The sequence below is a fragment of the Podarcis pityusensis genome (assembly GCF_964106645.2).
Source record: "Podarcis pityusensis genome assembly, chromosome: 6".
Taxonomy (NCBI): domain Eukaryota; kingdom Metazoa; phylum Chordata; class Lepidosauria; order Squamata; family Lacertidae; genus Podarcis; species Podarcis pityusensis.
The window spans coordinates 54,741,465-54,768,194 of record NC_138030.1 but is presented as its reverse complement, the minus strand read 5'-3'; the positions used below and the strand labels follow the sequence as shown (position 1 = coordinate 54,768,194).

Genomic DNA, 26,730 nt, shown 5'->3' with positions numbered 1-26,730 from the left:
GTGATTCATTTAAATACATTTTACCTCCCTTTTGCCATTCATTGCCATTTACTCTCATTTTCTATGCACACTGTATGCCGGCTGCCTGCTAACTGCTCTTCAATGTGTCTGCCGCATAGCAGTGCTGGAAAAGGACGTCTTTTTAATTTGGTTATGCCAGTATGATTGAGGAGTCCTTTGAGTATTATGCAGTTTGAACTTGGGTTGCTCCAAGCATCTGGATAATAGATGGTGAAAGATTTCAGGTACAATAGGGTAAATGGCCTGGAGGTGCATCATATTGAAATGAAAGACTACAACAGACATCAAATATTCAGCAGCAAGTATTTTCACAGCATAATGGCTTCCTCAAGCCTTGTTAACACTTTCTTTTTTACTCATTCCACTTCTCATTAAGGCTTGCACCCACTGCCTATTCAGGATGATGATGATGATCGGACTAGACAGGACCTATTGCTCTGAATATAGAAAGGCTTGCAGGAGCCAAGTGTGAATGGTCCTGTCAGTGAATAAAAGTTGCTATGGTGGACTTTGGAGTAGTGTTGCAATGGCCGACTGTAAAAGCACACATGGGGTGCTTTGACAACATGCTAAAATAACTTTCCTCCCATTGCAAATAGCAGGCTCAGAAGGAGAGTGGCTTCAGTTGGGGGAATCTGGCTAGTTGTTCAAAATAAATCAGCCAAGCAAGGCCAAATCATGTGATTAAGATTGCATTAGTTAGTAGTGTGGCTCTTCCATTGCTTTAAAATGGGGGCTAGAGGAATTCATGGAGGACAGGGTCCATCAGTTATTTTTGTAGCACACAAATCCATATCTGCCAAGAACTAAGTCCAATGGGACTTAGGGCAAGTGTGTATAGGATTTCAGCCATAGTTGCGATGGCTTTGTGAGTGGAGGCAGTATGATTTGAATTATAACTTGTTTCAGGTTCACCTTGTATGCTTCCTGGGTGCGTCTGACTGGTTATTGTGGGAAGCGGGGGTTTCAAATCAAGCAGAATTAGTCCTCTGTGCATGCACTGTATGTGGATGTCTCTACGTGTAATCAACAAACACACCTTGACCTCTTTACACATTTATTATCTCTTAAGAGGGCTTTGGTAGCAATACTGTGGCTCCTCTGTAAAATGTGAAGAATACCCCAAAATACCCATTTGGAGAAAAGTAATTTGATACCCTTAAAAAACCCATACAAGCCTTTGGGAGGAAAATAAGATTGGTTGTGCCTATTTATCTGTATTAATCAATACATTTTTCTCTGATGCTTTGATATGCAAGAGAGAAACTTCAGCCTTATGGATTTTGACAGCTTTTTTACATTCATAGGGCATCTAAAAGCTCTTCTCCTCTCTGATTTGAACTCTGTGACCAGCACGCAAGGCTTCCTGTAAGGGAAAGAAAGTCATTCCATACAGAGAATTCAGGGGTTGTGAGCAAAGATCCTGATATTGCTTTCCTTTTCTTTGAGCCTTTTCACAGCTTGACAGTTTTCTGACTAGAGATTATTCCCTTTATAGCTAGCATGACTCATAAAATTAAGATCCGACTTCCAGCTACCACACTGTTTTAGAGAAGAATCTGGGACTGTGAAAATGCCCCCCACGCCATCCCAGAGATGCCACCTCATTCACAGGGAGTGAATTTTAGGGTTTATTTTAGTTGGATGAGATACCACTCTCTCTCTCTCTCTCTCTCTCTCTCTCACACACACACACACATTCATGGGACCATTTGTGCCTTGTGAGTTAGTATTTTTTTTTTAATGAAACTAAAGCTTTGGTCTGCCTTGAGCAACCTAGTGTTACTTTTTGTCTAAATGGAAAAGAATGGCCCAATGGAAAAAACAATACTGGTTGGCTGGCACTGCCTAGATACAGACAAAGTGGATTTGACCCACCCTGAGGGTGTGTTTCAGGATGGAGAGAGAAAAGCCAGGTATGCTTCAAGCAATGGGCTGCCCCATGATGGGCGGGAGTCTCCTTGACAAGGAGATACCATAGAGAATTACGCCTCTGGTGTCTCCCACTCTGGGCTGCCACTGGGAGCCAAGGGCTTCACCTACAAATAAGTGGCAGATAGTTTGTGGAAGGACCTTGAGTGAAAAAACAAGGAAGTAAAGATCTGCCAGGTAAGAACAGGGAGGGTCCATCATTTTCCGTGGGTGGCCAGAATTACATGCTACTTTTGAGATGGTTCTGTATTTGTGCACTATCTGTTTATTTTAAATACCCTGATGCTGATTTTCTGTTTATGCTGTTGCTGTTACCAGAATCTGCATCTTATTCTGCATTCCTTATCATAATTATATTCATAGGGGTTTTTAAGTTACGTTCTGGCATCTGGGCTGTACGTTGTAAGCTGCCTTGTGGTCTTTTGATGAAGGGTGCTATATAAATTTTAATAATAATAATTATAATTATACAGAATCTTTTCAAACTGAATTTTGAAGTTCAGTCCAGCAATGTGGTGTCTTCTAGGAGCTTCAACATATTTAACTATCATATTATAACATGAAGACTAGTTTTAAAAAGTGTTCTTTGGAATGTTGCTAAATATAAATATGAACACACAAACAAATTCACAAGTCACTTTCGTAATAGGAAAATATCTAGGAGAAACTGCCACATGGATGATTTGAGGTTCATAATAAGGCGAAACACATACAGGCTTCATTGTTATTTTTGCCCATTGGAAAGGAATTATCAACAGCCAGGATGTGCACAATTTGAGCATGCCCCGTCATAATGAAAGTGAAGGCAGTCTGTGGTTACATTTCCATTTTCTTTGAATGGGAAATCTATAAGGAGAAGGAAAGGCAGAGCAGAAGTTATGACCCAGACCATCAGGAAGAGGAAGGAACAGTGGCTACAGAAAGCAATCATTATGAATTGGGGCTGGTTTTTGTCCACCTTTGGTTAGAAAATCTTGGCAGTTATAATAATTGCACCAATGAAGCTTTTATAAATTAAAAAAAACCCAAAACTTTTGACTATTGTATACACAGACCTAAAGGCATGGAGGGAGTACCAAATCTATTTTTAGACACCAATTAAGTAGTGTTTGCACACAGCTTTGAAAAACAGGAGCACTTTCCAGTCCATGCATTCTAGGGTCTTAATAAGAAGTGATTAAAGCACACACACACACACACACACACACACACACACACAACCAGGCTTGCTTTTCTCTTTGAGTTTTGCTGCTTACCACGGTGTCAGCTGCTTCAATTATTTCTATTTAATTACATCCTAGAATTTGAACTATCCTCATTAACCTTCATCAGAGAGTCATCCAGGATAACACAGTTCATGGAGCCAACATCTTGTGTGAATCTCCCCCCGCCCCTTTCCTCCCTTTCCCTTTCCCTGTATCCCTCAGATTCATTAGCTGAATGTTAGAGCACTGAGCCACTTAGGTATTCAAATCATGAAGCAATGTGAGTAGTGGGAGGCTGCAATGGCTCAGTAGCCCTCACATTCTCTTCTTCATGGTTCATTTGCATTTTGCAGAAGAGACTACAGAAAAGGAGGTGCTGAGAAAAACGCTTCAGCTAACATCAGCAGGATGTGAAGGACAAATGTTTAGTCTGAGCAAGTTAATATGTCACTGTTATTCTGCCAGTTGAAGTGGTAGCATTTGGGACAGATGAATAGCAAAGAGACAGACACTAGCCTTCCCAGTATCACAGTCAACCACTGTGATATCTGTTTATGCAATGATATGCAGCAATCGTACACTTTCAGGGCAAATATAGATTTGACTAAGGTTTAGAGTGGTAGAGAATTGTGAACTTGTGACCCTACAACTGCAGCTTCCAGTTTCCTTGACCATTAGCCATTCTAGCCGGGGTTGATGGCAGTTCTGGTTCCCCATTGCTGGATGAGAGTGTCAAATGAGTGCTAGAATGAGTTTCTAGAAAAAGAGGTGCCAGAACTCACCACGAATGCCTCCCTCTTTCTCTTAGAATGGCACTCACCTCAGAGATGCCAGAACTCACCTGAGAGGTGTCGGAACTGAGTTCCAGAGAGTTCCCCCTGAAAAAAGCCCTGGACCTAACCAACCTCACAGAGTATTAAAATGGGCATGTGTGAAACAACAATGTATCTTGGCATGTGGTCCTTAAAGGACAGGTGGGATATAAATGCAGTAGTAGTAATCCCCATTCAGAAATATACCCAGGGGTGTACTGAGTGGTTGGGCACAGGACCAGGGGCGCAGGACCAGGATGGTGGTGCAAAAATCACCCCAGAAAGGACTCAAACTCCAGGCAGGACTTAGCAGACATGGCTCTCTGTGCATGCCCTCCTCCTCAGCCACTCAGCATCACCCTGGTGCCAGGGGAGGAAGCACTTTTCACCTATGGGAGCCCAGCCAGGGAGGGATTCAACTGTGCAGGCTTTCGCTGGGGTTGCCCCTGCCAGCTGCCTGATTCCAAGGGAAGGCTGCTCAATTTGGGGGCAGCAGCGAGGGTCGAGGAGAGAAGCACATCCCTAGCGCCTCCTGGTTCGCTGAGGAAAGGAGGCAGCTGCAGAGTCTGTGCAGGGTGGCGAGCGGGCAAGGCAGGGCCACTGCAGGTGGCAGCACTGCTATGGCCATGGTGGCATGTGTGAGAGAGTGGGGATAAGAAAATGGGAACAAAGAGAGCTGATTGAAATAGTGAGGGTAGACCAGGAGAAGGAAGTGGGGACAGAGAAGAGGATAGAGGAGAGAACCAGCCACAAAAAAGAGGTATGGAAAAAAAAAAGGCGGTGAAACAGAAAATGGGCCTCAGGGAAAGTTAGCGGGGCAGAAGCTTTCTTGGACTGGAGGAACCACGTGATGCTCCTTTATTTAATTTTTTTAGACATGAATCTGTTAAATTTGCCAGTGGTGCAGCTAAGTGATTTTAGAACCTGGACTTAATATTCTTAATACTCCACCAATGGCTGCATGCATTGTTTTAGTTGTGCAGTGAAGTGCAGAAGTAACACTTCTCGTCTTCTCCTCCCCCCGCCTTGTGATTCCATGCTTTATAACTGCTTTGACATTCCTGATATGTCACAACAAACATGTTTGCCAAACCAGAATAAAGGGGGGAAGAAATACTCTGTGGCTCCTTTGCAAGGGAGCAAGAGATGGGGAGGGCACTGATGCAGCTCCTCAGCAAAAGCGCAATATATCATATATTGTGAAAAGATTTTTCAGGGAACCTGGAGAAGCCTAATAAAGTATTCATGGTCACACCATAGTTTTGGTAGAACCAAATATATAGAAGAAGCAGGCTGGCTAGAATCTCACATGGCTTAAGCAGGTGTAGCATGGTGAAAGAGAAGTTGAGTCTTGAATTATAACTGGTCCAGATTCTGGTGTTGAAAAGCATGGAATGGACTTCTAGACACTCGATGGAACAATCCCATCTCTTCTCCTGTGCTCTGTTCTGGGGCTTCTCCTGACTCTCCAGAGAAGATTGGGGGAAAGAGTGGAATGTGCCTGGCGGTTGGGAGCTCCATTGCACAGGTGGAGTCTTTGCCCTGGTTTCCACAAGTGGAACAGGTTAGTTAAATCTGACCCATGATATAACTAACTTAGGTGTAAAAGCAGCCCAAAGCCATAGGTGTTCTAATGCAAACATTATTGCCTAGAGCTTGTGCACACGAGCAGGCTTTACACAGTGTTTTTGAACTCCAGTTTTAATTTGCCTGCCACTGTTATCTCTACGAGGTTTGCTGTATGGTACAATATGGCTCATGCGGTCGCTCTCCTATCTCCTCCTATTATAGGGTGCTATTTTTCTCTTGTCACGTTTTGATGGCAAAGTCTTTTATAACCCGATCATCAGAGAAAAATGGTTTTGTCATTCTCCTCAACGTTTGGGAAAGTGAAGTAGATAATATCTGCAATTCTGAAGCTATGTGCTCTGGTGTAAAGCCATTGAACCCAATGTAACTACTCTGGGTAAATGGGTAAACAATGGCAGACTGTCACCTGAGATGGGGGAGTCATTCCTTCTGTAGATTACATTACACTCTCTGCTGCACACTTCTGTATGTTTCATTTTGGCTTCCGCACAAGTGAAGTGTAACCTGTGACCCTTCCTCTATGCAAAGCCTTTGGACAATTTCAAGTGGCTAAATCAAAGCTGTCTTCGCCACCTTTCTCCCCTTCTTCCCTTTCTGGTGTTGAGAACTGGTGTCATTTCTCTCTCTCTCTCTCTCACACACACACACACACCAACCCCCGCATCAGAAACTATCAGAAAATAGTTATTCTTGCAGTTGGAAGCAAAAGTGGCAAGGAGAAATGAAGGAGCCGTAAATAGTGTAAAGAAAATGACAGCCTGCTTTGTGTCACTAACGCTGGAAAACAGGTCACCAGTCTGAGACGCTTCTTGCGTCTTTATTGCTGCTGCTCAGTATTTCATACTTTTGATTTGTGTTTACCTTGATTTAGCTGATGTAGCAACACCCCCCCTCCCCCAGCAATCACCGTCCAATAATGCCACATTTATCTGAGAGAAAATGAGATAATCATCATATGGCTCAGTATTATAGGAAGGGTAAATTAGATTTGCTCTTACCCAATGGCATTTTATTGCTACTTTTTATGCTCTGTAAATAGAAAAGGGGCAGATTGGAGCGATTACTTTACAAAAATAAAACCTTCTACCACCAAATGCAATTTTAAGTCACTGGGGAAGTAGGTAACCTTGAAAACTGAACTTTGCATAAGAATGCAGTGGAAAAACAGGGAAGCATCAAGATTTCTTACTGAAGAATGTAATTACCCATGCCTTTTCCTCTGTCACATTCATTCTCCACCTTGGTCACATGGCTCCTCTCTTAAATATGATTCTGTGCACATCTACTTAGACTCACATTTCATTTGAATGTGTTGTTTTATTTACTCATGTGTTCAGATTAGTTGTCCTGCCTGCCCTGTGCCAAAGGCTCAGGGTGGGTTTACAGCACTTTTCAATCAAAGACATAAAATCCCTCTAAAAACAAGATTGATAAAACGCCGTGATACAAATATGCTCAGGTTTTGCCTTAAACAAGCACACATGGTAACAAGGCCAGCTTATCCGCCACAAAGACAGATTGCCTGTCGGGGCACTTAGTTCATGAGGGTACCAAATAGCCTTTTGCTGGTAGGATGGGAAAGGAAGCTGGCATATTTTCAGAGAGGAAAATGGAGGATGGAAACAAGGGGAAAGGATAAGGAAAAGGGTCAGAGCTCAAGTTTGTAAGGACTGTGATATAAGAGAGCGTGAAGATTCACACCAAGGGAAAAGGTTCACGTACAAGTTATTTCTAACCACTGCACCTTCTTGAGATGCTAAGGAGAAGCAGCTGCATCTCCTCAGTATATTGATAATGCACTCAAAAGCACCAGCTGACACCACTCAGCAGTTTTGTGTCAATGTGAAACACAACCAGCGACAAAATCAACCTCTGCAGAACCCCACATTGGAAGCTCCACAAGACTGAGGAGCCCTCTTCAAGCACCACCTTCTGGGGGCAGCTATCCGAGTAGAATGGAAGCCACCTTCCCCCAAGAAAACTTCCGCAATGCCATGGTTGATGATGTCAAAAACTGCTGAGAGAACAAAGAGAACCAATCTGGCCACAATCCCTGTGTCTCTCCTCACAAAGCAGCAGAATGGCCAAGGCAGTTTCTGGGTCTTAGCCCCAACTGAATTGGACACAGAAAATTAATCTCATTCGGAAGAGTCCAGTGTCACTATTCAGTGACCACCAGCCCAGGAAGGGAACACTAGTGACTAGACAATAGATTTTCAGATCTTTCTGGTCCAGGGAGGATTTCTTAATGAGCGGCTTTACCACCATCTCCATCAGGAAGAGCTGAAAGTAGCAAGAGTTGATCCTGTAGACATTTCAACTTACCCTGATCTACCCAAAATCAGGCTAGTAAAAGAAAATTATTTAATTATTTGTTTATTTTTAAAAAGCAGGCTCTAAATCAGGCTGTGAAATATTCAGAATGAATTCTATACTCGTGGTCAGCTACCAATAAGAAGCCCTCTCCTACCTATCCTCAGTTCTCAGTTAAAAGTCAGGCACGTACGAAACTTGCAAGAAGAACTGTAACTTGTGATTGTGTTCTCAAATACTTTGCAGATGATTTTTTGCAGAAAAACTGACCGCCTGTCTGAATTTCGAGTGATTCCATATTTGTACCCATTTCTTCAGGGCAATGTAGCTTCTCAATATGATGTCCCACATGCTTTCACAAATGTTTCACTCATCCATGACTGAACTGCATCATGGGCTTTGTACTCCTAAGGGTATGTAAGCAGTTAGTTTTTCATTTGTGTGCATGTTTTGCATGTGGATACAGAGATGGACAAGTGAATGATATTGTAAGATTAGAGATTGTTTAGCATAGTTGTTCACACTCTTGGTACATGCTTGTAGGAGTAGTGCTGGCACAACTAGTCCAGATCTTATGCTGTCAGCTATATAATTGCTATAAGGAAAGAACACTTTCCTTTGATCTGCTCCCAAACTTCCTCATCTTCTTTGTATGGATACATGCAGTCAAACATCAGGAAATGAGCCACTAGAAAGTCTCTAGTGCAGTGAGGCTCTTAAAAAAAAAAATGAGACAGGGCTTCTTCAGAAGCAAAAGCTTGGCATTTTTAGCAATTCATCTGGATTTGAGGGTCCCTTATCCTGCACCTTGCAGGCCCAGCCCCTGTTAAGCTTTCTTTGTGAAGAAGCAGCTCTGAAAGGGCGCAGGGTAGCCAGTTTTTGAAAACTTGAAATAATCCCAGTTTCTCTGGCTTCTCTAAAGATGTTGTGTTGTTGAAAAAAATATATACACTTTAATAGAAATACTTTTCCTTCATTAAATTAAATCTCTAAAGCCCAATAGCATTTCTAGTGCTTATATGAAAATGCCAGTGGGGATTGGAGATTAAAAGCGGTGTTTTTATACAAGCCAATGAAGATCTCAATAGGAAAGAACACTCTTGAAATATAAATTGCTCCAGTGTTGGAAAAGACAGCTTTTTATATACTGAGCTCCTTGAAAATGCAGTTCCCAGCTTTGTTATGATAATGTCTGTTTACATGTATCTGATAGGAGAGTGTTACACATTAGCTCTCCATTTAATGATATCTTATTAATTGTGCCAGTTTTATTACACAGATATGCCGATATACTCAGATTTCACAATAATCATGAGCTGTTGACCTATTTGCATGCAGCTCAAGAGCTTTATTCTCAGCTGAAGGATAGGGAAGTGGAATGTTTTTCACGCACTGTTTTATGTAGACTTCATTCTATGACATACTGGCACCAAATCATCAAATGCATCTTTTTTTGCTTTTTTGCATGACCTTCAGGGGGTAACCCAACATCATTTATGTGGAAAACAATGGGACTTGTCTCCTCAGCAAACTTACGTTCTTTTCTCTAATGCCTCCTGTCTTCTCAGGGAACAAATCTTGATGTCTGATTTTTAAAGCTAACTCTACAACAGGAAGGTTGTCATATGAATATGAATAGATACTTAGTGTTCATACCTTCCTCCTAATCAGATTAAGAAAAGTTTCAAAAATATATATGTTTTAAAATCAAGTTACACACTATACGTTTATGTCCCCTTGGTTATGATTGTTGCATTTGCAATATTCAGCTCCTTATGGGTGAATTTAATTGCATTCTGCGTCTCTCAAGGTTTCATTAGCTTTCCTGTTCCTCTTCTGCGTTGTACTTATTCCCTTCTTTCTCTTCCCCACTACACATGCACTACCCTCCTCAGATCTGTACATGGTCAGATGGCAAAGAGCTTTATAGTGATCTTCTAATGTAATGTGTTCTTTATAGAAAGAATTAAACTGGTTGATTGCTAAAGCTGCAGTGGACCTGAGGTTGGCTGTTATGTCTGACTGTGAAAAGGGAAGCTTTTCATGGATTTAAGCTGTGCTGAGAAACCATTAACATTCTTCCGCTGTATTGTATTGCATGCAGATCTCCTTAGCTCACAAGAACAGCTTTACAAAGTGAGAACAAAATTAACAAGACGAGAAACACTTACGTCCACACAGCTGAAGTGTAATAGATTTATTAGAAGGTCTATATATGTAGGCACAATAGGACAATGGATTCTGCAAGCCAAAGACAATGCTAAACTAAATCAATATTCCTTTGGCTATTATTTTAAACTCAGGTTTTTGGGTTGAGATTGTATGCCCTCCCCCCAGTGAAATCCTTACTTTGGCACAAAACCTGCTATCTGTGGAATTGGGGTGTTTGTGAACCCTGCTTTATTGGGGTTTCACCTGTCTTCACAGGATAGATTTCAGACTTGCAGTCTTAGTTCATTAAAGCCAATGGATATCAGAAAAGAAAATTGGTATAGAGATGTATGAACACCGTTATTTTTTTATTTTACACTTTCTCCAAGGAGCCCAGGACAGCATACATGCCTCTTTCCCTCCCCATCCATTTTATCCTGACAACAGCCCTGTCAGCTAGTTTAGCCCAAGAGTGAGACTGGCTCACAATCACCCATTGAGCTTCATGGATAATTGGTGAGTTGAACCCTGGTCCCCTGGGTTCTAGTCCAACATTTTAGCCCCTACATCATGGCTCTTGGGATCTCCTGAAAATGCTTCCATATCAGCACAACATAAACCAAAACAGTTTTATGCTGGCCCTGGTGTTTTAAAAGGAACTCTGCCAAGAATTCCAGCTAAGAATCTGGAATCCATATCATGGGCAATGTCTTCTGCTGTCTGCTGGTCAATGTACAACAGCTGCCCCAACAGGCACGCGCGCGCGCGCACACACACACACACACACTGAATGAGACACAAGCAGCAGAAGCATAGATTGGAATAAAAGCCACAGCCTTAGCTAGGGTGGCCATATGCCCAGCTTCTGAAGGGCTGTCAGAGAACAGTCCTTTATTTAGAAATATATTTTGGTTTAAAGATAACCATAAGAAGGGAGAGCAGGAGGAGGGGCTCTTGAAATTGCCCATCAATATTTAGCACTGGGACAGCAGACTGAGCAGGTTCACAGGTCACTTTGTCAGCCTTCCACACTATGGTGAGAGGTATTGTATTTCTGTTTAAATTATAGCAATTACTTTTATGCTTGAATCAATGTACGGAACGTGCAAAATTAATGCAAAACTGTCTTTCCCCTCTTTTCTGGTGATGCATTTCCTTTGTGTGTGTGATACTTAAATGGCCACTCTACCGTTAGCTAAACAGCTAGGTTTATTATATGTTGCTGGTCCTTAACTTGCACCAGGAAAAAAGTTCCTCTCGTGGTCAAGAGCAGTAATAGTGGCAGGGGAGGAACATGAAGTGGCCTTGTATGCTAATAGCATATTACTTCTTTTGTCACAAACCCAGAGAGAGTCATCCCTGATTTGACATTAGAACATACGATCTGGTCTTGTCCTGTGGTGGTTCTCTGAATTTTTTGGATGTTCGCCTTACACTCCATTATATCCTAATATCCTGGAATTTGAAGGAGGGGCACCACAGTGGGACCCTGCATGCTTTAACGGGGGCCAAATGACTGTGGGTTTTTGTTTCTTTGTTTTTCCAAAACTGGAAAGACTGAACAGCTTCCCTGATACCTCCTTGTTTGGAGGGCCTTTCCTCTCTTGCCTATGAAAAAGCTACTTTGTCCCAGAGGTGCAAAGAACATAACTACAGTGGTACCTCAGGTTAAGTACTTATTTCGTTCCGGAGGTCCGTTCTTAACCTGAAACTGTTCTTAACCTGAAGCACCACTTTAGCTAATGGGGCCTCCTGCTGCCACCGCGCCGCCGGAGCACGATTTCTGTTCTCATCCTGAAGCAAAGTTCTTAACCCAAGGTACTATTTCTAGGTTAGTGGAGTCTGTAACCTGAAGCGTCTGCATCCTGAAGCGTATGTAACCCGAGATACCACTGTATTCTGAGATCTGGGAACCCTTTAGAGCTATTTGCATGATATGTCATATGAGCTCTGTCAGAGGCTCCCCCCCTTCCCCCTTCTGTATCCGACCCTCCTCTGTCATTTTTTTCTTTTCTTTTCCCTTGGCGTTGACCACATGTGCCTGATTTTGTAAAATGGTATTATGAATGGTCGTGTTCTGCTAATGTGTTTTCTTTTTCCTTTGTTTGTTTTATAAAAACCTATAATAAGCAATAAATAAACAAACACCCAATAAACTATTCATTAAAAAAGAGAATACTAGTGCTAGTGCTAGTAAATATGCCTAGCTAGATTCTGCCTTGACAAAATCAGGCATCCAGTTTTCCATCGCTTTTTTTCTCCTTTCTTTCACAGCATCTCTCCACTGACATATCCCATCCTTTAAATAAATGATGGCTGTGAACAAGGCCCTTGGGCTTCAGCATGCTGCATTTATTTTATTAATTTAGTTCTTGCTGTGCTAGATTATTTTCCCCCCAGACTATTAAAGCTGCCTTTGACGTTAATTAAAAGCTCTCCCTAGGCTGGTAGACTTGGGTTTTTCCTTTCCCTTTTTTAAACACATTTTGCTGGGTAGGCTTTTTAAAATATTTTTTTAGACACATAATTTAATATTCTGCATAGCCTGTTTGCGTGTGTTGTGTGTTTGTGAGTGATAGAGTGTGCACAATAATCTGCATTTTTATAGCCTCATTTATCTGGACATTTGTCCTGTAATTATAACCCCTTGACATTTTGTATTGGATTTTACTATATGACCAAACTCTAAGGCTGAAATGAATTTAAAATAAAAAAGAGCTCCAGAGTAATCAAAATCTCCTTGCTTGTTCATGTTGTCATCGCATAGTAATAGTTATTTAGGTAGGTCACTAAACAGGCAGTGACAGCATTAGGCATGCTATAAAGGCAAAAGAGATGTTCCTAGTGAATTGATGCCCTTTATTATCTTTCTTGATGACCACTCTGAAGGACACCAGTAAGAAGATCCATGAAGTCCAGGATCCTGTGACCCACAGTGGCTCATCCATATGCCTACAGGCTTGACCTGAAGGCAATTGTCATCTTCTGTGTTTGCTTTCCATCATCTGGGATTCAGTAGCAAATTGCCTCTGGGTGTGGAGGTTCCATCTAGCTATCCTGTGTGCTAATAGTGAACTCATTCTCTCAGTTTCAATCTCTGTGGAGCCGAATTGTCATCATCCATGCACAAGAGGGAGGTATCGGCAGGCTTCAGGAAGCCATAAGGTTTGCATCAGTGGTCAGTGCAAAAAAGAGTCACTATGGCTATTGGAAGGGGGGGGAATGGAGTCTGTCTGAAAAGAGCCTGGTTGACTGACACCTGAAACAGAAGCATTCCCCACTGCAACATTTTCTGACAGATTCTTGGTATGAATTTGTCTAAACCCAATTTTCCTGGCACAACTCGTACATGGCAATGTATTTCTTCTGCCTGCATTTTTCCCCATGTACAATTACTGGCAAAACTGTTGTTTTTGCCCCAGACTGCACTGCAAACTCCCCCAGGGCTGATCTTCCCTCATAGCACCTTGCACTCCCTATTGGTATGATACACTATCAGGGAAAACCTATTATAATAACGCGACGTATGCTGTGCATTAGCAAGCACTGCATACTTGGCTGGAATATAAATCCTCTGCCCCCTTGCAGGACCATGTTTCATCTTCAATATTTCATTAAGTGTGTGCCCTGCAAAAGTTCAAGCCATTCAACATGATCAGATTGATCTCTGAAACACAACTGATAGTGGCAGTGAGAGGAAAATCTAGTTATGTTAGTGTAACTGCAGCATAATGAAAATATGCTGCTCTGCCATGGCTTCTGTGATGTCATTTTTAGGGTTGCCATATGTCCTCTTTTCCCAGGACACACCTTCTTTTTCTTTTTTTCTTTTTTTTTGCATATAGATATTTATTAATTTTTCAAGAGAAAAAATAACAACAAAATACAAATAAAGAAAAGAATATACACATTAAAGAAAATTTTCACTTAAAATTTTACATTGTTGCCTCTTTGTGGACTTCCTTCAGCTCGTCCGTAAATCTTTCGTAATAAAAATTAAAGTTGCACATTTCCTAGTTTGTATTGTCATTATACATTTCTCCTCTCCTATTTTCTTTAAACAATAACTCTTGATCTTTCACAGTGCTTCTCTAAATCCCCTTAGCGTTATTTGTCCTTTACTAATATATTCCAGATAATCTACATATTTTCCCCATTCCTTGATAAACTTTTGGTCTCTTAGATGTCAAATCTTCCCCGTCAATCTGTCCAAATCCGCGTAGTCTAATAACTTTAGTCTCCACTCCTCCGTCGTAGGCATTTCCTGTTTTTTCCACTTCTGGGCCAGAATTATCCTTGCTGCTGTGACTGCATAGTATACAAATTTATGGTCTTTCTTTTTTATTTCGTCCCCTAATATCCCTAACAGAAAGATTTCAGGTTTTTTGGTAAACGTATACTTTAACACCTTCTTTAACTCAATGTAAATAAGGAGCTACTCGATTTAGAGGGCTTCGACAATAGGTTTGGCTGGCATGCCTACCTATGGTGTGAGAAAAGGAAGGTACATAAGGGATTCGAAAATCATATTTTTAGAGGTCCACTTATTGAAATATGGGAAAGGTACAAAAATATATTAGAACCTAAAGTTCCGCACTGGCTCTCACCCCTCGAAGTGATAAGTGTGAAAAAAATTAACATGAGAAGTAATTGGGCAACATATGGACAACTGTTAACTCAAGAAGATGGGAAATGGAAATTGAAGCCATACGAGCAAGTTAAGGAGTATGTGTATGATTGGCTACATCACTTCCAAGTTAATGAAATGTTTAGAAAAGAGATAAAAGATAGAGGGTATGCAGATAAAGATTCAAAATTCCAGACGGAAATTATAAACAATGATGTGAAAATAATATCTAAAATGTATAAGATGCTCTTAGATTGGAACTTGGGAGATGAGGAAGTCAAAACAGTAATGATTCGATGGGCTAGAGATGTGGGTCATACCATACAATTTGAGGATTGGGAGAAACTATGGAAGGAGGGTCTGGATTTTACGGCATGTATAACGGTAAAAGAGAATGTTATGAAGATGTTTTACAGGTGGTATATAACACCTGTGAAGCTATCAAAAATGTACAAAGTAGGCAGTAAATGTTGGAAATGTGAAGAGAAGGAGGGCTCCTTTTACCACATGTGGTGGGAGTGTGGGAGAGTGAGAGAATTTTGGGAAAAAATAGACACACCTTCTTTTTCATGGGTCTGTAACATGAGAGTCGTCATAGCGATTCATAGTTAAAAGTAGAAGTCGGAAAATGTGTCCTCTTTTTTACTCTTCGAAATATGGCAACCCTAATTTATCTAGACAAAACCAATACAGCTTATGACCTTCTAAGCTGAAGGAAACCCCCTAGCTACGCAATGTGTTTTGTTAGGGGCTGGACAACTGCCCCATAATTGCAGTTCTAGGTGACCGGGCACACAAGGAGGGAGGAGAAGAGCTTTATCAAATCTTTGATTCATGCAATCCAACTGGATGGGTTTTCATATAGGACTGGTCTAGACCAGGTATCAAAGTTTTGTTAGTGTCAGGTTATTAACATTATAAAAATCTGATTAAATTGAGCATCTGTCCTGGAAGTGAAAGCCTTTTGTACTGCATGACAAGCCCTAGTACCAGCTGGTGAACCCATGGTGACCCACCCATCAATATAATAAAAACTACTAATTGGGGGATCATAATGCAAATGGAACAATACTGTACATGGAACACACATTGATTATTTATGTATTGTAACTGGTGCCTACGGTACTTTCTCGAAATTCCAGATGTGCCCACTGCTCCAAAAAGGTTGACAACCCTTGCAAGTTAGGAACCCCTTATTATGTATTGGCTGGGAAAGCTCACAGGGCTTCATCAAGTTGCTCTGCATTAGGCAGAGCATGGCTGACAATAAAGCCCAATGTTGCTCAGTGCTGGGGAGAAACTCTGGGATCAAGCCCTCCTTCTTTTCTTGGTGCTGCAGTCTATTTTCTCCTGTTTCCAATAGTACCAAACTACAACGATTAAGGCTGGAGAAGAAAGCACAAGACAGATCAGTCACCCTTCAGACCTGTCACTGCAAATGTTGGGGATACCTGGTTCCAGAATTCATCCTTATTATGTGGTGTTAAGTGTACCAATACTATGTGACATGATGTGGCAGCCAACTAGACTCAACAGTTTTCTTGGGGTGGTGGTGGTGGTAAAGTTAAGTTAATCTGAAGTCAAATCGGCCTAGTAGTAGATATTGCTGACCCATCTGTGCTTACCGATCCATATTTTAATCACATATAACAACTAGTTGCCCAAGATGGTGATGCACATCTGCATCCAAAAATGAGCACAGATACTTTCATGGGTCTTGAGCAAGCATTATGATGCAGATCTGCACCCATATGCACACCATATGTGGACTTGGCATCCATGTTGATGGCACATGCAAAAGCCTGATTCCACAACATAATCCCTTTGCTGGAATAGACCATGGTATTTAGTATTCAAGGGAACAGAAGACACATACCCAAAACACCTTTCTTTGGAAAATATCATCTAAATAATTATGCTGTGGAAAAGAAATGGCTTGAATTGTATGTCCTGAATATTATTTCCCCTCCCACTCTTGCTCTAGTACTACAACAGATGACATTTTGAGGATATTGCGGTGGGTTTTTGGAATTTTGGGATTATACATCAAATGCAAGCAGATGATCTATGCCTTTGAGGAGGCATGTTTTTAATGTACCACTTATCTTTAGCATCAGAAGCTGCCTTTCTTTCATCTCTGAGGGGCATGGGGGTTTATCTGTTCTATGGTCTTATAAATAGCAAAGCTGGAAAGGGGGAAAGAGAGCAAGCAAAGGACTTGTCTGCTGAACTATTATGCTTACAGTGAGGATGCAGGCAGATGACAATAAATGCTATGTGCTGCACCCTTAATTGCACATTACTATAATCTTGGCTGTTGGAATAAAATAACATGCCACTCATACTCCTCTTTTTTCTATTCCATTCCATGGGAAACTACATTCCAAAAATGCAGATGCTTGTGAATAATCTAAATGCAAAATCCTGTCCAGAGGAAGAGAGAGGTGGGAGGAAAAGCATAAACCTAGCAGCTTTTGTGTGCTAGTTAATTTCCTTTCCTTGCAGGGGCATTGAGCATGACAGTGTCAGAAAGCACAGATGCAGAAATGTTTGCTTCCAAGACTTCATGCAGATTAAAAACAAACAAATAAGAAGTGGGGAGGGCAAAAATCCCCTCTCTCAAAATTGCTTTGCCATTTCTGACTTTCTGTATTTGGAAATAATTTTACCAGAAGATATTGCTGGCCTTTTGCTTGACAAGAACATTCCCTTGCTGGGCTATTAAGTCGAAAATGCAGTCAAGTATTAACACTGAAACAGTTTGCATAATTTCGCCCTCTGCATAGAACACCTTCAATGAGGAAAGTGTGAGGGAGAAGTACACTATTTCCATTAAAGGGGGTGGGGGGAATGGGGGGGGGTATGGTATTGAGTAGTTCAAGGGCTGGCTTGTTCCTCTTGGATCTAAGCAGATCAGCTGATTTTGGTCTAGAGATATCAGGTTGATCGGCTGCCTGCCAAAACTGCCATCGCAGTTCACTTTCTCGCAATCCATTGGAAACTCTTATCTTTCAGATGGTGCAAAAAGAAAGAAGAAAAATAACAGCTAAGTAAAGAGATCACACATAATATATTTACACTTCCAAAATCCCAGTGTCACAAAGATTAGTGGCAAGTGGCTTCAGCCTTTGACTTCCAAATGTCTTTATAAGATTTATTTGTGTTTACCTGTCTCTAGTGGGTTCTCTCTCTCTCTCTCTCTCTCTCTCTCTCTCTCTCTCTCTCTCTCTCTGTGTGTGTGTGTGTGTCTGTGTGTGTGTGTGTGTGTGTGTGTGTGTGAGAGAGAGAGAGTGAGAGAGAGAGAGAGAGAATGTGTAAGATGGTTTATGTGGGATTCAGCCCCACAAAATTTAGTTGGACTTACTTCTGAGTAAGCAAGTATAGAACAGCACTGTAAATGCTCCATTTCTCTTGTTTGATCATGTTTGTCTCTATGCTTTTCTCCTGACCGCTCACCAGGGCTTTAATAAACTGCATATGTGGATGGGAATGAGGCAACAGATGTGCTAATTTCCTGTCACTCTGTCTTAGAAATGCTGCACTACATTAAAGTGATTTTGCAAATGAAAGCTAAAAGCTAAGCAAAAGCCCCTATCTATTTTCCCTAAAGATGATTATAGCGTTCTTTATGTTCCCCTAAATGACAAACCAATTTGTTACCTGCCTGCATAAACATTTCCTTGCATTAGGACCAGAAATGTTTTATTTTTATTAGCCCAAACTTTACCTTTTTATGAAGACACAAGGGCGCAATAAAATTAGCGTGCAAATATAATGCCCAATTTGCATTTCCCCCCTATGGTCAGCAGAAAAAAGCGGAAGAAAATCAATTGTCTATTAGGTCAACAGCATACACATCAAGAGCTCAAATTAGATCATTGTAATGGCTCTAATTTTCAGACTGCCAGATTAATATGAAATGGTTGGAATCCACCTCACTTTCACAGGAACATTTGAATTTCAGCAGGGAACACAAACCGCCATGGGTTTTCTGTTTTGAATGCCTATCCTCAAATATCTGGGATAGCAGATTCAATGACATGTTCTGAATGTATAATGAGTATTAGCATTGTTAGTGCAACCAGACAATATTATTTTTCTGATTGGATTGAAAGCCCGTCAGCTCTATCTTTTGGCTAGCTCTCAGCGTGATAACAACACAGCAGAGAAATGAAACTAAATGAAAACAAACACCCGGTAATTCTACATATTTCTATCTGTAATGAAAGGTCATTTCTGCAACTGTGTCGCCATTTCACTTTGGCAGATGGACAACCCGATCTTCTCAGTACATCTGCATAGCGTGGGTTGCCAGTGCCCGGGGCTGTGCAGCGGGCGGGGAGGGAAATGGTGTGTGCACATTCAACCGCCTAACGGCGTCTGCTTCACTCAGGAAATCACAACCACAGAGATAAGAAAAGAAGAGCTGTTACGTTGTCTGGAGAGGTCACTTCCTGGTTTGCATGGAGAAGCTGTTTTCAACGGAGCCCAGCAACAGAAGCGTGCAGCTGCATTGAGGCAGCACCGGGTGTTGCACCCCTAACAATGTTGGGGCCCCTAACAATGTTGCACCAAGGGCAGCCACCCCTGTGCCCCTCCCCCATGCTATTGTATCTGAAGGCCCCGTGGCATGAAGGAGGCAGATTCAGGCAGTCAGCAGAGCAGTCTGAGGGTCAGCCTGTTATTGATGTGTCACCTTTCTTGAATAGCGGAGCTGAAGTGTGTGTGTGTGTGTGTGTGTGTGTGTGCTGTTCTGTGCTGACAAGTGGCACAAAACAAAAACATTTCCTTTCTGTCTTTTCTCTCTCGTCCACATCTCCTTCCACATTTTATAAATATCTTGTACATTCCAGCATCTACCTATCACATTTCTTATCTTCCTTCATTTTCTCACAGCCTGGCTACTGTCCCAAAATAGAAAGGATGTGTTATCTTACACTGAAGTCAATAAAGGAGACGATTCCCCCACCTGCCCCAGCAGATATACCACTAACAGTAAAGACAAGACTATATACAGTATCGTTTATTTTATCCTGAGTTCTGTTTCTTGGTAGCAACATTGTCGCTTCCTCATTTTTTTCATTTAAAGGTGTTATAGCCAGTGAGAAATGTTATTGCTTCATATATAAGAATAGTGAATACACACACACACATATACTGTTTTGACATTTAAGACACATGGCAGAGGAAAAGGTTAGAGAAGATACATAACATGCTAAAACACTTCAATATTTGGAAATGTGTATAACTGGGCGTGAAGTTGTAAAATATGTTTTATTAACTGAGTGACTGATTTCCAAAAAAAATATATCTGGTAGTGTGTATTCGCTAATGCTACTTGAACTGCCCCATCATGTTAATGAGGGGAAAGATGCATAAACTTCATACCTGATATTTTCTAGTTTCAAATTTTCTGTTCATTTTTACATGTTTTTTGGCCTTGAATGTTCCCACCACACTTGCCATCCCCTCCTGCCACACCAGTGTGGTGTGCCACACCCTTTGAGAACCACTGCTATAGGCAATAGCAACACCCCCACCTCGACCCGCTTGTCTACCCTGGTGCAGCACTGAAAGCCAGGTGGGCACAGTTGGGTAAGGTCAGGCCCACCCAGTTCACCCACCCAAGTCTCAGTAATGCAAGCCAGATCCCATATTTATCCAAGTGTGGTAATATTTGTCTTCCCTAGTTGCTATTTTCTTCCATCTTATATTGTGTAAGAAGAGCGGATATTTCCCCTTACCGTTAAAGGGGATGTGCTAAAGGAAATGTGTTTTGAGAAATCCATTATTAGACTGCCCTAGTTATTTCCTGCTCCCCCCCCCCTGCAAACTTCAAAGCTTCAAACAGAGATCCGATCCAATCACTAGAGCAGTGCCTATGGCAGGGTCCGTGCCCCTACACCATTTTCCTGATCATGTAGGTCTCATCTATTAGCCCTGTATTGCAGTTTGGCTCCTACCGGTATATCACGGTTTCCATACTGACTGTAAATAAATAGAATGATATACATTATTTAATGGAGCACAGCAGAAAACGTAATAAAAAGTAAGAGAAACAAAAACTGTGGCACATGTTACCTATTGATGGTTATTTAACATAATTCTCTCTCTCTCTCTTTAACAATATGTAGCTTCAGAAACTACAATTTCTACCTCTCACCTTGTATAGTTTATGGCTAATTTATCTCCACCCTTCTTCATCACTTTGTGCTAATCCTGATGACACTGGTTGATCATCAGTTTTTTGCTGATATTATTATGTTCCTTTCTGCTGCTTCTCATTTTTCTTCTAGAGACAGGGTTGACCCCACCAGCTGCTGCTTTTGTCAGAAACATTCTCTTGAAAGATTTCTCTGCCTCTAGGGCTCAAATTTGCACCAGGGATGTGTGATGTTAGCACATCAAAGACCAAATAAATGGTTGGACTACAGGCTAAGCAGTTGTAGGACTTCCTAAGAGACTAAAAGAATACAAGAGAAGAGAATATTTCCAGGGCTGTTTGGCTAATTGCTTCTGGAGAAGAACTGAAAATGTATTGATAAGTGTTGTTGTTTTCTTTCGGATTTTCAGGCTTCTGATTGACACAGGCTGGAACAACTATATCTATTAAAAATAAAAATAATTAAATATGACTTTCCTTTCATAGTTCTGTGAATACGACTATCCAGTAGCTTGCCTTGCGGCAATACCTGGCCAGAGCCTGGGACTTAACAGAAGAGTGTTAATAGCCCACAATATGTTTCTATGAGAACTAATTGTTAGCCAGGGCTTGCTTTCTTTTTTCCATCTGGAACTCAGTTCTGCCACCCCTCAGGTGGGTGCCATTGCCATTATAAGAGAACATGGGAGGTGAGTCTCGGCTCCTCTTTTTCTAAAAAAATAGTGCTGTTGTTAGCCATTCCCTTTTTAATGGCTTAGAAATATCGGGATTTTTTTCTACTCACATTTATTGTCCAGCAGCTAAAATCATGTTTGAATTGGTAAAAACAGAATATAAGGCCAGCGCAATTATTTGATGTACACTATGTGCTGTAACTCTCCAATGGTTTAACTTTACCCCCCTCCTCGCCATGGCACACTCTTCTATTGTCTCTTGAGACAGAAGGATTGCCAACTCAGTATGCATGGAGGGAAAGGGGGAATAATTGGCGTGTCTGCCTGTGCCCCCCCCTGCACACTTCATCTCCATCAATTAGTGACCTATGTGTGTAGACTCCAACTGTGCAAGAAAAAAATAGGGACAGTCAAGATTTTTCTTTACAGATTTGAATCTCTTACATATCTGATGGTTCTGAAACTCCAATTCATTAAGATAAAATAAATAATGGGGGGAAACTATGCCCTGCATACAAGTACAAAATTTCAGAGTTGTTACTATCAATTTTTTGTCTCTTTGTTTTCCTCAACAGTAAACCTTCGTCCTGGAACAGAGCAGAAAGTTGTGTTTATTACAGCCCGTGTGCACCCTGGCGAAACACCATCATCTTTTGTGTGCCAAGGTAAGTAGCTTCATATGACGGTGTTTGAAATGAAAGCTAGGAATGGGAACTTCTCATCCCTGCATTTGATACGTCCATGGCCTTTAAGGTCCTTAGAGCATCTCCAACCCCTAATGCAGGTGTTCCCTGATTTTAAATTTAAAACAAGGTCTTAATAAGCACATTAATTAGCTGGAGGGATGATAAAACTCACATTTGTTCATACTTGAGAGCTTCCAGAAGCATCTGGCTGTCTGGATCTGCATGTAAACCAGCAAGGCTGTTATAATCTAGCACTGGATATTAACTGGAATGAAATAATTAAACATGTAGAAGGGTAACCTGACCAAAAGGCCCTGAAGGAAGCTATGGTCTGTTTTTCAGGTTTTGACTCCGAAAGCATCAAAACTCTTTGTAAGACAATAAAAGAATGAGAGCTGGAAATGTATATTGGAAATTTTCCTGTCTGCAGTTATGGTGCATGCTTGACTTATTTGGGAATTCATGGATTGGAACTTGGTGAATTTCTATGTTCACTGAGCCATTCTGCTTAATGCCCCTTTCGAAACTGCCTCTTGTGTACCATTAGTTTTGTAAGGGCTGATATGAAATCAGAGTACCCCAACCCCTCTGGAAAAGTAGACTTAGATGCTGCTGTACCATTGATCACACAAAATGAAGGGCACAACTGTATATTCGGAGGACTCAGTGACATACTTCTGAGAGCCTATGACTGAAATGACATTGAACTGAATAAGATTTTCTACTGATTGCATTTTCAACTTTGCTTTGGGTTTAACTGATATAATGACAGAGGTTTTGCTATATCCATTCTATGTCTTACAGTTGATTAGAGATGCACACAAAATTACCTGAAAACTGTAATAGATCTGATCTATAGATCATCTCTTCTATGAGCAAATCTGGCTGAACAGCTGCCCAGTTACTATTGGTTACATACACCTAACAAATTAGACTCTCTCACACACAGCCTCAGCATAATTAGGAGAGAGCTTTAGTCTGCTATCCTAGGCACATTTTCCTGTGAGCAAACCCTGTTGAGGGGTGTATGGAGTGTTAGGGGAGGAGTAGTATCTCTGGTGGGGGACTCGTTGTGGTCCCTCTGGGGTAGTTGGTCTACCTTTGGTCCCCACCCAGCACTCAAGCTCTCACCTGTGGCTCCTAGAAGCTGTCAAAATGTGACAGCAGTCACACCCTGAGAATGGCTTCAACTGGCTTGCTAAACCAGGTGAGGGTTGCAGATGGATCTCAAACCATCAAACCCCTGCATACGAAGACAGGCTCTGGCAGACGAGACCAGTAGTGGGTCCAGTGGTCAAGAAGGTGGTTACTGCATGTGCTATAGAAGTAAATGAGGGGCAGACGGGGCTCATCAACCTGGGAAGGTAGCATATCTGGGAGAAGGAAAACTCTTACGCTAAACCACCACTGTCATTCAGGAGAAAGGCTTTGGGAGTAAATCCCAAGGAATAATTCATACCTGCTGCTTTGCAGGACATCTTGAAGAGGAACAAAAGGCTAAGGAATAATAATAATAGTAGTAGTAATAAATAATAATTTATTATTTATACCCTGCCCATCTGGCTGGGTTTCCCCAGCCACTCTGGGCGGCTTCCAACAGAACACTAAAATACAATAACCTATTAAACATTAAAAGCTTCCCTAAACAGGGCTGTCTTCAGATGTCTTCTAAAAGTTTGGTAGTTATTTTTCTCTTTGACATCTGGTGGGAGGGCGTTCCACAGGGCAGGTGCCACTACCAAGAAGGCCCTCTGCCTGGTTCCCTGTAACTTGGCTTCTCATAGTGAGGGAACTGCCAGAAGGCCCTCAGTGCTAGACCTCAGTGTCCAGGCAAAACGATGGAGGTGGAGACACTCCTTCAGGTATACTGGACTGAGTAAACCCTGCACAAATCCAGAGTGGAGTCAGTTGGATGGTATCTTATACTCCTCCTTCCGAGGACCAAGCTGGTGCAAATTGTATTGCTCTGCTTTCCTTTAGACCACATCAGTCAGGCTGAGGGTGGGTGGGTGGGTGTTGTTTTCTGGGCAGCTCAGGACCTCCATACACACTTCCCAGGCTTGCCCTCTAGAGAGATCTCTTGGCTAATGCTGTAGGGAGCAATAGATTACCCAGCATTGGATGAAGTGTGCCTCTGAATGCCTGTTGCTGTGAAGCACAACCAGGAGAGGGCTATTGCACTCCTGTACTGCTGGTGGGCATAGGAATCTGGGAGCTGAGTGCTGGATTAGACAGGTCTTTTGTCTGATTCAGCTGGACTCAGGTTACACCCAGGTATGTTCTCTGTGATGTTAGTTGCTCCATTGCCTGACCTTAAGTGAAGTAGTCACATAGGAAATGTCCTCAGTTATCTTGATATTTGACCCGTGGATCATCTCCTTGCCTTGAGATCACTGCAATTTTTTATTTACTTCTTTCTTGTGTAAACAAAGCTCAGTCAGGAGTTAAAGATCTGATTGTATAATAAGTCCACTCTTTGGCTGTGTTCTTAAAGGCTTCTGTTTCTTCACATTTTCATGGCATGTAAATGAGGTCTCAACCCTTGTAAATCACAGCCTGCAGAAGAGCTTCACAGAATTACTAAATCTACTTCAGCAATTTCCCATTTCTAGTTTCATTGTTCCAGGCATTTTGTGTGTGAGAGAGAATACCACCTTTGCACCCTGGTCTTTTTACTGTAATATATTCTGCATGCCCTCCCTACAACCTTGGAACATTTCTTTATCTGGGGGCGGGGGGGGGCACAGAATATCCAATGGCTGGACACATATAGTTCATCTTCAGCTAAGCATAGTTTGACCTCCAAAAGACCTTGACGTTTTGTAAACTGCAAAATGAGCATGTATTCCGATGAGCAAGAGGGCAACAGCAAAACTAACATCTGGGATTGTAATATCTTAAAAGAGTGGAGCCAAAACATGGCTTTTAGATCTCTTCTCATTACACAATTTAAGTGAATGTTCTCTCTCACCAAACCAAGTTAAATCAAGTGGTGTGAAATGAAAATCTATTCAGTGCCAAACAGCAGGTTGAGCCTAATGTCTTTACTTTTAGTACATATCCTCTTTCCATTATGGTGGAGAAAGAACCTGAAACTTTCTAAGTAAGTTTGGATCCACCGGGGCTATGGATTTGGGAGTTGGGCACAGCATCTATTTAATGCATCTCATGCTAGGTGACCTGGATGTTCCATCATATACAGATGCTCACTCTTCCAACATGTAATGGAACGTCTAGTGATTACAATGTTTCTTTGTGTTCTGATGGTCTTGGGAATTTATTCCCTGGAAGATTCCAATGTAGCCCCTCCAAATGGGTGGTGGTTTTCCAGCTCACTTCTCAGAGACATCATCCAAGGGACTTAACCAATAAAAAGATATTCCCATGAGCATAAATATAAGAGACCATTACTTTTCTCTACTATAGTCACAAGAGAGCTTTCTCTCTCTCAGCCCCCAATAATGTGACCTTAGGGAAATTGTAATAGATGCAACTATGAACCATAGTTGCATGTGCCTGAGTTTGGGAACTTAGGAAACTTGTTCTGCCCTACAGTAGTGAAAATAGCAAATTTCTTTAAAATGTCATTTTGCATTTTTTCAGGTAATTTGAATGGTCTTTAATTACCTGTTTATTCTCCATTAGTTTTTCAGGTAATATACATATATGGATATATAAAAAACACTAGCTTTTGAAAATATTTATTTAGAGTTGAATTTAATTTTAGGGAGTAATTAAGGAGCAGAGATGCCCAGAGGTTTTTTCAGTTGTGTGTGTGTGTGTGTGTGTGTACATACATACACATCTATATGATCAATCCAATCACATTCTGTCGTTCTCTTTCCTCCACCTTTAGCTACTTAAAAAAAAAGGTCTTTTATCTGTGTTCAGCAGCAGGAATAGCACTAGGATTTAATAGTAAGTTCTAAAACAGACCAATAGCTTCCTATCTATGAGTAAACCCAGCAAATAGGCCAGACAAAAGATGGCAATAGGTGATGGGGCCTTGACTGAAGAGATAGGATCATTGCAGATTTAGATTTCATTTTTGTGAAACATTTCCATTTCTCTAGCGGATTAGACAGTCCCCTATGGGGAAAAAGAACTGAATTAACTATTTTTCTACCTGTGGGCCTGCTGTAATCTCAAAATGATGGTATCTGCGGATTGAGATATGAAAGTAAATTTGGCTCAATACCCTCTGTGCAGCTCTCTGACCTGAAACACCCACAAAGATGCAGACACTATGCTTCTTGCTATAATCCAGTGATACCACCACCGGGAGATGTTGCTTAAACAGCATTTCAAATATTCAGTAGCAGATAAGTCTACATACTGTTCACCCATATGAACTCCTGCTATGAAAGTTTGTTAGAACTGTTCCATGATCCTTCATTTCCAACTATAAGAGACCCAACTGAAGGTAACCTCTACTGTTGCATGGCAATGTGTTTCAGCATGCGTATTCTATAGCAAGCCATTGTAAAGCCATTTTCAACAATATTAGATTCACACAATATTAGAATTAAAAACCAGTCTAGCAGCGTCCTTAATTG

The 26,730-nt window shown here is 41.4% G+C and overlaps 1 protein-coding gene across 1 annotated transcript in view; it reads left to right on the top strand.

The window, feature by feature from the left end:
* BEND5 (BEN domain containing 5) overlaps positions 1 to 26,730 on the top strand; it is a 728,817-nt gene that overhangs the window by 531,265 nt on the left and 170,822 nt on the right. Inside the window, exon 7 of the mRNA XM_081009445.1 lies at positions 22,064 to 22,153. Within this exon, the coding sequence (XP_080865571.1) occupies positions 22,064 to 22,153 (90 nt within the window). The remainder of the gene's footprint in view (positions 1 to 22,063; positions 22,154 to 26,730) is intronic.